This window comes from Panthera uncia, assembly GCF_023721935.1.
Source record: "Panthera uncia isolate 11264 chromosome A1 unlocalized genomic scaffold, Puncia_PCG_1.0 HiC_scaffold_17, whole genome shotgun sequence".
In the NCBI taxonomy this organism is placed as follows: Eukaryota; Metazoa; Chordata; class Mammalia; order Carnivora; family Felidae; genus Panthera; species Panthera uncia.
The window spans coordinates 125,866,737-125,881,136 of record NW_026057577.1 but is presented as its reverse complement, the minus strand read 5'-3'; the positions used below and the strand labels follow the sequence as shown (position 1 = coordinate 125,881,136).

The 14,400-nt window shown below is 42.9% G+C and overlaps 1 protein-coding gene across 1 annotated transcript in view; it reads right to left on the bottom strand.

Moving 5' to 3' along the window:
- The window catches only part of ADAMTS12 (ADAM metallopeptidase with thrombospondin type 1 motif 12), a 329,397-nt gene extending 322,242 nt beyond the window's left edge, over positions 1-7,155 (bottom strand). Inside the window, exon 1 of the mRNA XM_049648220.1 lies at positions 6,709-7,155. Within this exon, the coding sequence (XP_049504177.1) occupies positions 6,709-6,835 (127 nt within the window). The 5' untranslated portion in view covers positions 6,836-7,155. The remainder of the gene's footprint in view (positions 1-6,708) is intronic.
- Between the last annotated feature and the right edge of the window lie 7,245 nt (positions 7,156-14,400).

The window sequence follows — 14,400 nt, the reverse complement described above, 5'->3', positions numbered from 1 at the left end:
TTTAGAGGGAAAAAAAAAAAGGAAAGAAAAGAAAAGAAAAGGAGCAAGGGAGGAAGAGAGAGAGAAACAAATTCCACTTGCCACCTCCTAGATGGATTTCTTGCACTTCGAGCTCACATTGCTTTGTTTGTATTACCACTCCCAGCTACAGTGTCTTTTGCACTTTCTACCAATACTCTGTGCATTCCCATGTATGTTTTAAGTCTCAACTCCAGTTCCCCCTCTTCTTTCACTTAAAGTCCCTGGTTGAAGTTCTTTCTCCCTCCTTTGGACCCTCACCCAAGGCCTTACTTCCTGTAGCTCCCAGAATGGTCTCATTTTACAAGGCCTTTTGTTCATCGCACTTTATTCCCAAAGCCTTTGGAGCCTAGAACCTTGCACGTGGCAGCCTGGCTTGTAACGTGTTGCTGTATCAGGGAGTACGTTTGTAGCTGGTTCATTATAAGAACTGGGCTTAATAGAATACATTTATAAAACAGCCTCCCCCCACCCCACCCTCCCCCTGCCAGACAACTGCCTTCAAACACACTTTGTGAAATTGTTCACTTCTGCCTTGGATGAAATATGGGCAGAGCAGAGTTTTCACTCTTAGGTACTAATAAACAGTCTCAATGTTTAGGTGTAAAAAATCCAGACCCATTGCTTCTAATTGCAACACTTAGGAGCAATAGATCACATAGCAACATGGAGAAATCTTTAAAAACAATGTTCACTGAAAAATAAGAAACAATACAAGTGAATGCAGAGCCATCTACATCAATGGAAAATACATGCACACAAAAACAATAATACAAAGTCTGCCAGAACATATGCAAAAAAATACATATGGAACCCATTAAAATGGTTTTCCACGAGGAGGAATGGGAGTGGGGACAAAAATGCATTAAAAAATAAAACCAGAAAGGGGTTTTGCACAAAATGATGACGCTAGTGTGCCATGACCTAGGAGTCACATTGACTCAGTCCTCTGTACTGCCTACTCCCCAAGGAATATCTGGACATCTTTAATATCAGAGTTTCACTGCCCTTCCAAGTTCAGACCTTAGGAGAGGAAAGGCCAGGTTAGGTGGGGCAAGGGTGGATGTGGTTGACTTCCACAGTATTATTCTCAGTTACTCTTCTCTTCTACTACTCATGGCAACACCTCTGACTACCCCAGGATGAGCAGTGGACGGAAGTTAAGGGCAGAAAAAGTCTTATTTAACGGTGTATAGCCATCATCTTGCAATGGGACCAGCAGTCCCATTGGACTGGTCACTGCCCAGATGCTGACTCTTCTCAGGAGAAGTTCCGTGTCCCTTATAAGACCTGTCTCTGAACATACATCTCAAAAAACTCACCATGATTTTTGAAAGTATAAAATGAAAGATAAAGCTCACCTAAGCTCTAGCAACTATTGTTCAAGGAATAAAGAAGCAAACAAATTTAGAGCCTTTGACCTAGTTGCTTTTGATCTAATGGATTTTGATCTCATGGATTTTTGATCTAATGGATTTTGATCTAATGGATTTTTAGGAGAGCCAACATAAGCTGGCTATATAATAATGTAATGATAATAACCACAGTAACCATTTCATGACCACCTGCTATGATCCAAGTACCACAGGTCTCTTCTCATTCAGTACTCACACAACCTGTGATTCACAGATTCAGTGAATTCCCTTTTCATAGATGAAGAAACTGAGCCTACGAGAGGGCACAGAGTCAATATGCAACATTATCCATATTGAAATCTCATGGTTCTTATTTCAAAGCCACGTTCTTAGCCACTTCCCTTCGCGTACATAAACAGTGCACTTGGCAGAGACTATGACCTAGTAGAAGTGATACTACCACCGCCCCCTGCCCCCCCCTTCCCCAGGGATGATGATCTGACAAGAAAATAACGGCTTGACTTCTTTAAGATGCCTCAATTTGCACAGCAATAAATGGAGATAATAACTGCCTATTTATCAGGTACAGTAATAAGAGATAAGACTAGTTTTGTCTCTTCATTTCACTGCAAACCAAGTAGCGAAGCCATGGCAGCCCATAAGTGTGGGCAGAAATAAGAGGCCACGTACATAAAGGGTGTGACTTATGCGGTGGCCCAACTGCACTTGCCTCACCTACACAAGGGCGTAATAACAGTATCTACCTACCTTCTAGGGTGGTTTTGAGGATCCAGTGGATTAATATATGTAATGGATTTAGAAGAGTGCTCGACAAATAGCACTCAATAGCTACTATTAGTATTAAAGATAGAAACTTGGCCACCAAGGATCACCATGGCCATAAATAGATGTAACCTCCAAGCAGAGACAGGGGAGAATCCCATGCTCACCTTGGCTTCCTCTCGGTAGGTACTCATTTTGGAAGATGAGATAGCTACGACCTTGGCCAATAGAAAGCCCGGCTCAGAGGAGATATGACAGGAATGGAGAAATAAGATGTCAGGAAATAATAAGAGCTCCTCATTCTTACCATTTCTATGGTTAAGCACAGCATTTAGAGTATATCAACTTGGTCTTGTCTAATCTTTACAGTTCTCTGGGACAGGTATTATTAAGCGTCCCTCATCTAGCCTTCATTCCCTCCACTGTAAAAAGACAATGAAGAGGGGGGCGCCTGGGTGACTCAGTCGGTTAAGCGGCCGACTTCGGCTCAGGTCATGATTTCGCGGTCCGTGAGTTCGAGTCCCACGTTGAGCTCTGTGCTGACAGCTCAGAGCCTGGAGCCTGCTTCAGATTCTGCGTCTCCCTCTCTCTGACCCTCCCCCATTCATGCTCTGTCTCTCTCTGTCTCAAAAATAAACGTTTAAAAAAATTAAAAAAAAAAAAAAAAGACAATGAAGAGGGGTGAGGATTCATTCTGGGGCAATCTGACCCCAGAGCCCACCCTTCTAACCTCTGCCTTTGCTGCTTCTCAAGCATCTACCACTGAGACCAGATGTCAAGGTGGGGCGTCAACAGGGCTGGGGGGAGGGGCGGGGACTGAGACTCACTGTAATCACATTACCATCTGCAGGTTTATGGAAATACATTATAAGCCCTAAATACTTGGATTTGCCTTATTGAAAATTAGACTTGAAACCCTTGGTCACAAACATGGATGATACTTCATGAGAAATCTGAGTGAGCCTGTTGGCACAAGTGCTTTTGAAAATACACAACACCAACCGATCTTTCACCCTCTGCTTAGAAAGAAAGGAAAGAGGTGAGAGAATATTTACCTGCCAGATTTTATAGCTTAGGTTAAATCTATACTTACCCTTTACTTTGATTATTTCCATCTTAGAGAACAATAAATTTCTAAGACTCTTAATAAAAAGCACAATGAAATTCTGTAATAGTTCATTTTCATAATTCTCTTTCACGGGTTGTTGTAACCTTTCAAATATACTTTTATCATAGAAAACTATATGTGTCAAAATGTGGAGAACAGTGTTGATCCCATCAAAGTTGTAAAGTACAATACACAAGGTTGGATTTTCTCACGAACCCTACGACAACTAACCTCCAGACCATAATTGCTTATGATAATTAACACAAATAAAATATTAAAACTGTGAAGTCTCTTCTTTCATTAAGAGAATATATGAGGGGCGCCTGGGTGGCGCTGAAGTGTCAGTTAAGCGTGCGACTTCGGCTCAGGTCATGATCTCACAGCTTGTGGGTTCGAGCCCAGCATCGGGCTCTGTACTGACAGCTTGCTCAGAGCCTGGACCTTGCTTTAGATTCTGTGTCTCCTTCTCTCTCTGCCCCTCCCCCGCTCGTGCTCTGTCTCTCAAAAATAAATAAAATTAAAATAACTAAAATTAAATTATAATTAAAAAAAATTTTAAAGAGAATATATGAAATAATTTCCTTCCTTATTTTTTCAAAGAGCATAGATACATGACGAGAACATTTGTCTTGAAGTACGCTTGAAACGCTTGTCTTGAAACACTCCTTGTGTTCTTGCAAAACCCATGCAGCAGAAAGCATATCTCCACCACGGGATAAAGTGCCTGCCCTGTTGATTTCAGAGTCGCCAGGAGCAAAAGAGACCACAGAAGCAGCTAGTGACTTGCAGACTGTACAAGGGATAAGGACCCCAAGGGGCTGTCACTGGCTGTAGAAGAGAGGCAGTATGCTGTGTACGAGAGCAGTATTTCCCATTGTTCTGATACTTAGTTGGGAACCAAGGCATCTTGTGGAAGGCACTGCACGTGTATCTATATCACAAGTGAGCGATGTGGAAAGAATACTGGGCAGAGTTTGTCAAATCTGCCATTTTTGGTCCCAAGAAAGATTGGATTTGCCTTCATGCTCCTTCCCAGGGCTAAAATCCTGCCTCTGCCCAACCCTTAGAACTAGAAAGAACGTTAATGATTATATGGGACTAGAATGTTTCCAACTGTGGGATGTTGTATAATTCCTTTCACCCCTCTGGTGACGTGGCATTTAATAGGTGCTGACAGACTCATCTCCTAGCCCCTCCCCCTCTTCATCTGTAAAAAGAAGGATGGGAGACATGATATAGGAAGTGATTTGCCAGTTTAAAGGTTCTGAACTTGGGTGCGATTCAAAAATGTTGTCAGAGTAGAAATGGAAACTGGGAGTTTGGCTCATTGTGAAATGGCAGGCTGGTCATTTGGGGCAAAAACCAGGTCATCCTATTACCAAGAAACCTTAGAATTTTCTCATCCCTTCCCTCTACCTCTCTCCTTCTCTACACCCCCCCTCCCACCTCAGTTTTTCTCCCTCTCTCCACTCAGTTTTAAATAAAGCCTGCTTAGAAATTTCTGTTGTACCAAATGCAGATTACTTGTAAATCCACTGGTGAGTTGATTAAAAACAAATATTCTGGAGAAAAGTCTTTTAAAAACAAATTGCTTTTAAAACCTAAATATCTGCACATCGCTAATACACTCAGGGCACTTCACAGCTGTTTTTCAATATCAAATACTCTCAGCACCTAATCCCAATGGTAACCAAGGAAAACAACCACCTCTCACCTTCCAGGCAGGAAAGAGCAAAGCCCAGTAGTGTCTGCTCTATACTAAGCTGAATTCACTTACAAAGTAGATCTGGAGCAAGGGGAGCTGCAAACCAACCCAGGAGAATGTGTGTCTTTGAACCAAATCATCTCCAAATGCCCTGGGAAGTGCTCACAGGCTTTGTTTGTGCTGCCAGAAGAGAGACTTTTCACAAAGGGGCTGTTTTTCAAAGAAAAACAAACGCTGCTATTTTAAACTTGGGGGTGGGAGATTGTATCTGGACCGTTTACACAAGCAAGTGCTGGCTGATTGACATCTAACCCCGGTGGTGTTTGGGCTCCAGCTTCCAAGGAAAGCAAAGGGACTTGTTTCTGATGGCTCTTGAAGTCACAGCAGATGAGCTCTCAGCAGTATTAGAACTTTGCAACGTAGGCAGAACGCTGTGTGGAAATCCTCAACAAAGACAAGCTCGTGATGTCTGCCACCCAAGTGGTCTTGGGGATTAAGGGGGTCAGAATGCTAGGGAAGCTTCTCGAGACTGGAGCACAGTCAGCAAACACAGGACTTAATGGATGTTAAAGCAGTGCTCTGTGTGTGTGTGTGTGTGTGTGTGTGTGTGTCTGTGTGTGTGTGTGTGAGTGTGTATGTGTATGTGTGTGTGTAAGTGTGTATGTGTCTGTGTGTGTCTGTGTATGTGTGTGTTGTCCCTATTATTGCTGAGAGGCCAGCCACTGAAGCCAGGCTACCTAGGTTCAAAACCTCACTCCACCGTGAGCTGGGCCAATAAACTCACCAAATTTCCTCATCTTTAAAACAGAGGCAGTAACAACAATCCCTGCACCCCAGAAGGCTGTTGTCAGTGGTTGCTGGGCTGACACATACAGGGTGCCTTAGCAGTCTTGGTGCAGGGAACTTTCTCCAGCCACTCAGGCCTTGATGGAGCTCTGTTTCTCCCAGACGGCCCAAGGAACTCCCTACCAAATGGGAAAGTGTCTCTGACCCTTCCAAGTCCAATAAAAAAGCAGAGGCAGCAGTGTGGCTCTGCTCTAGGTGTTAGGCTTAAATAACACCAAACTATCATCACACCCTCTTCCAGTGTTTTCTATAGCATTATGAGTTTCATGACATTCAGGAGATGCAGCCAGCTGTGATCAGGAAGGCAGGACAGAGAAAGGTGAGCCCCTAAGGTGGTAAATTCTCCCCCAAAAGAACAGTTATTTTTAAAACACAGGACTTAATCTTTCCAGGAAACCAAAACACAGCCAAACTCACTCAGCAGGGGGCCGGAATCACATTTCCCCTCCCCTGTCCAGAGTTGAAACTAACCAAAAATACTGCAATGATTGCCAGTGGTGATTGGAACTCAAAAAAAAAAAAAAAAAAAAAAAAAAAAAATCATTTTCCGTGTTCAGAATTTGAAAAATAGAGGATTGAAACACTGCAGCATTGAAAGAGAAGACAAAAGGGGGGGGGGGGCGTTACCAGCTATCACTTGGGTCTTTCCTGCCTCAGCGTTGGTGTGAAAGAGATCCGGGATACTCGCCTTTCAGTAAGAATTAAGGAATCACCACCTTCAACAATGAATTCCGAGACACCCTATGTCACTGAGCTCCCAGCCTAGATTTCCTTACGACTCAGCCAAACGGCTTTGCAGAGTTCAGCCAGTGGGGGAGGGGATGGGGAAGCAACCAACTTTCCACGCGTCTCACCACCACGGTTTTCAAAGGAGATAAAGAAAAGCCACTAACCTTGCCTCCTGTCCGGGAAGTGCACCGGGCCTGGCTGAGCTTGTGTCCCATAGCAAAGGGCCCCAAAGTTAAGGAGGTGAGCTACAACGGAGAGGTTTGCAAGCCAGCTCCTCTGGGCACATGGCATGATTCAGTTGTTGGGGAGAAGAAAAGTCGACGAGGTTTAGCTTTCAGCTCAAGAAATCAAGTCCTCGCCCGTGGCCGAGCAGGAAGATGCAGGGGTGCATGGTCCAGGAGTGGGACGGAGCGGCTGCGAAGCTACCCACGATCTCCTTTGGCTTTGTTAAGCAGAAAGGGGCTAGTTACCTTGATCCCCCTTCCCTCCTGAAAGGGGAGCGATTCGACTGGCAGCGCCCGCTTTCCGCGGGGCGTGGAACGGGTCAGGGCGGAGGGGGCAGCCCACCCAAGATCCCCACCCCTCCGCCTTCCGCGCTCGGCCTCGCAGCCAACTCCGCGCATCTTCCTCGGGCCTCCCACCCCCGCGCTCCTCCGGCCCCGCCCAGAGCCCTGCCGCGCGGGCCAAATAGGGGGAGACCCGGGAGAGCCGCCCTGGGCGGGACGGCGAGTGAGAGGCCCCCCAGGCCGGCCCTCCCTGGCTGAAATACAGGCCGAGAGTGCTGGGCGCCGAGCTGGGGCACGGGGGACCCCACTCCCTCACCCTCCCCAGCTCAGTGCTGCCCCCTTGGCTGCCCTTCTCGGCTCCATTTCCCAACTTTTCCTGACCTGGCTCTACCAAGACCCCTCGCTCAGCCAAACGTCTCTGGGATTCCCTTCCAAGGCAAGCTAAGACTTCCATTTTAAAAAGTAATGGGCAATTTCTCTCTTTGCCAAGTCACGCAGAGGGAAATGGCCTGAGCTAAGCTTCTAGTTCGACGCTTGACAAGTCCCTTCTTCGCCACAAAGACGTGACGAGACCAGATAATTATGAGCCACGCTGGGTCTGCAGGTCTCTGGTGCTCTTCTACTTTTATAACCCCACCTTTCCTAGCCCACCTCCACTCACCCGTAAGGAGAGTGGAGGAAATAAGCAAGCCGGAGACCATGTGAAGGTAGCGCTCCAGTTTACCTGCACAGGCTGCCCACGGAGGGGACATCCATTCAGAGGCTCAAGCTTTACATTACTGAGACAATGCTGCAAACCAGGGAGCTTGCCAGGCATCCTGAGAATTTACTGGAATAATCCAGCCAAGATTTCACACCTCTGGGCTGAAACAGGCCTCCTTACTCCCTTCAGGAGGAATTCGGCTCCATACTGGTTCTCCATGGCTTCCAGCCAACCATATGTGTTCCTTGAGAGGCTGGGGAAACCGACTCATTCAACCTCTCGCAGGCCTGGGCAGGAACGTCAAAGCGGTGATCTAAGTGCAAGGTGGTCCTCGCAGGTTTGTGGTGGGCATGGATCCTTCAGACTGGATACATATGCGCCACGATATTGAATTAGTTTCCTATTATTCACGTTACAAATTCCCATAAACTTGGTGAGTTAAAACAGCACAAATTTAATATCATACAGTTGGAGGTCAGAAGTCTGAGATAGGTCTTACTGGCTTAAAATCAAGGTGTAAGCACAGCTGCCTTCCTTTCTGGAGGCAGAGAAGAGTCATTTTCTTGCCTTTTTTATCTTCTAAGACCACATTTCCTGGCTCCTTGCCCTCTTCCCCCATTTTCAAAGTCAGCACTGGCCTTTGAATCTCTTATAGGGCATCATCCTGACACTATCTCTTTTCCTTCCCTTTTCCATTTATAAGGACCCTTGTAATTACAATTTGGGCCCACCACCAAAACTTCGTATTCTGTCAGCCCTTCCAAACCTTTGTACCCAGTACCCTGGGTCTTCAGCCTAGTAAGGACTGCGTATCTCCTGACCTCTCCATCTTTGGTGGTCCCATAGTCTTTAAACATCTCTCTGCCATTACCTCCTTTTCTGCCTATCCACAGCCTGAGTCATCTCCTTAAATCATCTCTCACCAGCGCCTTCAACACCTCTTCCTCATCCAACTCTAACCTTGTTTTACCCTAACTGCCGATTTTCCCTGCTTTTTATTTCCAGGTGCTGTTGAGACTCACCTAACTGCCCTAGTGGTGCAACTATCAATTCATGTCTCTAAATTCAGCACGTTTTCAACATGGCTCAGCACTATTCTAAGTTCCTCCTCCTTTTTCCAGAATTTACAAAATACCCCCAAAGCCTGGTGTTTCCTCTGGGTAGAGGGAAAAGTTAATCCCACTCACCTTTTCCTCTACTCATTGGAAAAAGGTAACAAATGTTCTTGGTGACAAAGGGTGGTAGCAATAAAAAAAAAAGCCAACTACATTTCCTGATATGTCCACTATAAACACCAGACCTGTGAATCACTGCAGTGTCCAAAATATCCCCGAGCCAGCTGATGCAAATATACTACCATTGAAAATAAGACTTTAAAAACATGAAAATCCAAGTGCTGAATAACAGCGAAGAACAGAAACAATAAAATAGACTACACACTGACTATACATCAAGCACTCTGCTAAACACTGTGTATCTGCATTACTTTATTTAATCTTTACAAAAACCTATTAGGCAGGTAATATTACTATCCTTCATTTATAGTTGAGAAAACACTGAAAGGCTATACAACTTGCCTAGGATCACATCTGTACAAAGAGAAAAACCAGGATAAAGTAGTGAGGTTCAGAAAAAAAGAAAAGATTCAGTCAAGCCACCCAACAGAATCAAACACAAATCCATCTTACTAAAGACCCCTTGTGATGCTGTCATTCACAAAGAGGGGAAGGACTAAGAACACTGATATACAGACAATCTACAGACATCACCATAGCATCTCAGGTAGTGGTTTAGTTCTTTATGGCGAAGTATTTTCTGTACAAAAATGCAAATTGTGACAAAAGATATGAGATGCTTCACAAAAAGCTCCCTCTGTTTCATGAGCAAAGAAGGCTTTGGAAGTTCATACTTTCCAACTAAGCCTATAGAAGCACAAGGGATAGCTGACATTCAGGGACTGTTAGTCCCTGCATTTTTCAGAGCTGTCATTAACACTAGAAAGGCAAAAGAAACTGACTTCGACCAAAATCAAAACCAAAACCAAAACAACCCGGACTTTGCCCCAAGAATCACAAATGGGCATGTCATAAAAATAGACCTTCCATCTGTTAATCCTGCCTGAGTACCACAACCACTACCTCGTAGTAAAAATCAGTGTATCACGCTTTATAGTTGGCAAGCTGCTGTTCCTAAGTCAACCCAAAGGATGGAGAGAAGAGTCTTCCTCTGAGGTTTTCAAGAGTAGTCGGATCTTACCTCTACTTGAAAGTGGAAACAAAACATTGTTTTCAAAAGTCATACATTTCAATATTGTTGTCACATATACTACTTTCTTTACTTTTTTAAAGTTTTTATTTAAATCCCAGTTAGTTAACACACAGTGCAATATTAGTTTCAGATGTACAATATAGTGATTCAACACCTTCGTACATCACCCGGTGCACATCACAAGTGCATTCCTTAATCCCCATCACTCATTTCACCTATTCTCCCACCCACCTTCCCTCTGGTAACCATCAATTCATTCTTTATAGTTAGGAAAGAGTGTGTTTCTTGGCTTGCCTCTCTCTCTCTTTCTTTTTTTCTCCTTTGCTCATTTGTTTTGTTTCTTAAATTCCACATATGAGTGAAATCACATGGTATTTGTCTTTCTCTGACTGACTTATTATTTCAGTTAACATAATACTCTCTAGTTCCATCCATGTCATTACAAATGATAAGATTCATTCTTTTTTGTGGTTGAGTAATATTCCATTGTGTGTGTATGTGTGTGTGTGCATGTGTGTGTGTGTGTATATATATATATATATATATATACACACACACACACATATACATATACATATACATATACAAATACATATACATACCACATCTTCTTTATCCATTCATCAGTTGTTGGACACTTGGGTTATTTCCATAATTTGGCTACTGTAGATAATGCTGGTATAAACATTGGGGTGCATACATCCCTTTGAATTAGTATTTTTTGTGTCCTTGGGTAAGTATCTAGTAATGCCATTGCTGGGTCATAGGGTAGTTTTGTACTATTTTCTTTTAAACCTTTCTCCAGTCTTAAAAGAATATGGAGCTAAGTATTTGTAACTCTTAGAAGTGTAAGTTCACTTTTATTCTTCCACCCAGTTGTATCCAATATGTAGGTGGATGGGTAATCAACACTGCCTACTCCATACACTCAACCCCCAGAGAGTTTGCCTTCCTGGCTCAATCTGAAGATTCTGGAATCTATGCATTGTAGATTTTGTAAAGTTACCTGGATTTGTATCAAGTGGGTTCCATTTTGGACCATTCTTCTAATGTAATTAATCAACTTAATTAAATAAACAATGTCATGGCAATGCCCCTTTGAAAGCCATGGCTGAGAAGGCTATGGATCCCTGATTAATGAAATATACTATTGGCTGAAAGAAAACAGCATATTTCAGAAAAAAATGTGTAGCACTTAAATCAAAATGTTGCAGTAAACTGAAACTAATTTCAGTTTGTAGATCATCTTAAGCCTAATCAAAATGAAATATAACAAGATTTTACTGGGTTAATGGAGGGAGATTCATATGGGAGGTCTGCCAGAGGGACTCCAAGTTGTGTGAGGGGGTCAGGGAGCAGCCTATTACAAAGGTGTCAGAGCCTCAGCAATGTAAAATCGTTATCCATGTAAGACAGCTGCTCACTGCATGGTATCAGAACCTGAGCAGAGTGAGGAGGGCATCCACCTGAGAGGGAATGTCCTAGAAGGGTGCTGAAATACTGGCAGGGTAAGAAAGGGTGGGGTGGTGGTGGAAACGGATGGTGGTGACTGGAGATCCGTTACATACAGGGAAATTCATTAAATAAGTAAACACAGCAAGGATAATGGGAGTCAAGTTTCTCACTGCCAGTGAAGAGAATTACCAATATGAAAAGAGAGAGAGAGGGAGAGAGAGAAGTAGAATAAACTCTATGTTGGACTACAACTGAAGGTAATTGGTATGAACCCAAAGTTGCTGATGACTGTATAGATGCATACAGAAATAAAGATATAAATAGGCCTAAGAACTAGGACTCCTTACAGAAATGACTGGATTTAGAACTAAGGCTTGAGAGATAGAAGATAAGCCAGAAGCATTTTATTGCTGAAAAACAAAAACAAAAACCAAAACAAAAACTCAAAGAAAGATGAGAGCTTGTCAAAAGGAGAGAGGAGTTAACATGAAAAGGCACCCACTGGCCAAGTCTAGGGAAGTTTAAGCAAAAACATATAATGATAATAAATCTTACAATAAGATAAGAATCAATGAATCCATATTGATACAAATAGATAAATGATAGATAAATAGATAAACGATGAAGAACGGGAACTTTATACAACTTTATACAATTTTAAATGATCTCCTCCCAAATATTTATTAAATATAAAGGCAAAAAGAGTACTTTAGAGTGAACAAGGCTTGCAAATATCCCTTTAATCAAGTAAACAAAGAAAACAAAATCAGTAGTGTGGATAATCAAAACTATGTGCTACCTGATAGGCTCCAATAAGAACACCATCACTCTGTGAAATATCTGGCAAAGATACATAGTCTGACTCTAATCATGAGAACACATCAGACAACCTAAGTTGAGGCACCTCAGCTCACTCAATAACTGCTGGTGGTTTTTTTTTAATCTGCAAAAGGCTAAGAAAGTCAAAGGAAAACTAAAAACCTGTCCCAGATTGAAGGAGACCTAAGAGATATGACAACTAAATGCAACACTTAATTCTAAATAAGGTCCTTTTGTCACAAAAGACACTGTTGGAATAATTAGTGAAGCTTGAAAGGAGACAAAGAATGTAGTGTTAGTGTTGTATCACTTAATTTCCCGGTTGTGACGGAGTGACTTATGTAGAACACTGACCTTGTTTGTTGGAGATACACATGAAAGTGGAGGTGAGGGGCATCTAGTTGACAATTTACTCTCAAATGATTCAGAACATAAAATGTTCTCTTTAACCCCACTTCCAACTTTCATGTAAGTTTGTGGTTGTTTCTAAATAAAAAAACATAAACGTAACAATTTGTTCTTATTCTGTAAAATAATTTAACACTTGATGAAGAAAGATGCTATCGGATTGGAAATTAGAGAAGCCTAATAATGAGAAGTGAGTAGCCAACTGAGTGCCCGTGCATGGTGGTCTCTGAGTAACCATGTTGGCAACTTCAGAGGTTACCATTATCAGATTGGCCCTGTGTTAGTCCACGTGGGCACCAGTCCCTTTCTGTCATTCTGCCTTAAAAATTAAATCTGGGGGCGCCTGGGTGGCGCAGTCGGTTAAGCGTCCGACTTCAGCCAGGTCACGATCTCGCGGTCCGTGAGTTCGAGCCCCGCGTCGGGCTCTGGGCTGATGGCTCGGAGCCTGGAGCTGTTTCCGATTCTGTGTCTCCCTCTCTCTCTGCCCCTCCCCCGTTCATGCTCTGTCTCTCTCTGTCCCAAAAATAAATTAAAAACAAAAAAAAAATTAAATCTGAATTAAAGAATGGTGTGCCCATTGTTCCCAAGAAAAGGAAGAAATTAGGGATGGGATGTATCAGGGAATATTTGAGCGCTACTGTGTTAGCAAAAAGAGAATACTCCGTGTGTTCATTCAACAAATATTTGTTGACTGCTTCTGTGTCTAGGCATTGAGGGTATAACAATGAATAAAATAGTCAGAGAATCTTTCCTCATGTTTTCATATGTCCTGGCTTGAGCCAGGGGGAAAGAGAACAAACAAGTAAATATATAATATGTAAGACAGTGGTAAGAGCGGTGGGAACAAAAACAGGCTAAGGAGGACTGAAGTATTGAGAGGAGTGGGTTCCTCTTTTATATAAGAGGGTCAAGAGTGGCCTCCACTAAGGTAATTTTAAGGAAGAAATTAAGAATCTGGACAAAATAAGTATCTGGAAGAAGAGCATTCCAGTCCAAGGAGACAGTAATAGGAAAGACCCTATTGGGGAAAGACCTTATTGGGAATAAATAGGAATATGCTTAAAGAGCTCAAGAAGAAGCAAAATGTTTGTCAAGTGTGTGGACAAGGGGAGAGTGGTGATGGAGAGGGGGAGGGAAGGTCACAAGGCCCTTAGAGACCACAGGGAAGACTTTGGATTTTACCCTGAGCAAGTAAAGAAGCCATGGTGGGTGGGGAGTTGAATACAGGATACAGAAGTGACACGAAATGACTTAGGATTTATAGGGTGTCCTGGGCTGCTGTAGAGAGGGAAAGGGAGGAGCATAGAGAGCAGTTAGGAAGCCACTGAATTAACTCAGGTATCAGATAATGATGGGTTACATCATGTGGTAGCAAAAGACATGGTGAAAATCTATCAGATTCTGGATTTATTTTGCAAGTAAAAATAAGACTTTCTAATAAATTGGATGTGTGGTGTAAGGAAAAAAAAAAAGAACTCAAGGAGCGTTTCAAGGTTTAGAGTTGCCAATAATTGAGATGGGGAAGATGGAAGGTAGAATAGAATTGGTGGGGGTGGGGGAAATCAAAAGTTCAGTTTGAAACATGTTAAGATATCTCTTAGATATCTGAAAGGAAAAGGCAAATAGGCTAATGGATATACAAGTCTTGAGTTCAGAGAGAGGTTCAGGATGACGTTATGCATTCAGAAGTCATCATA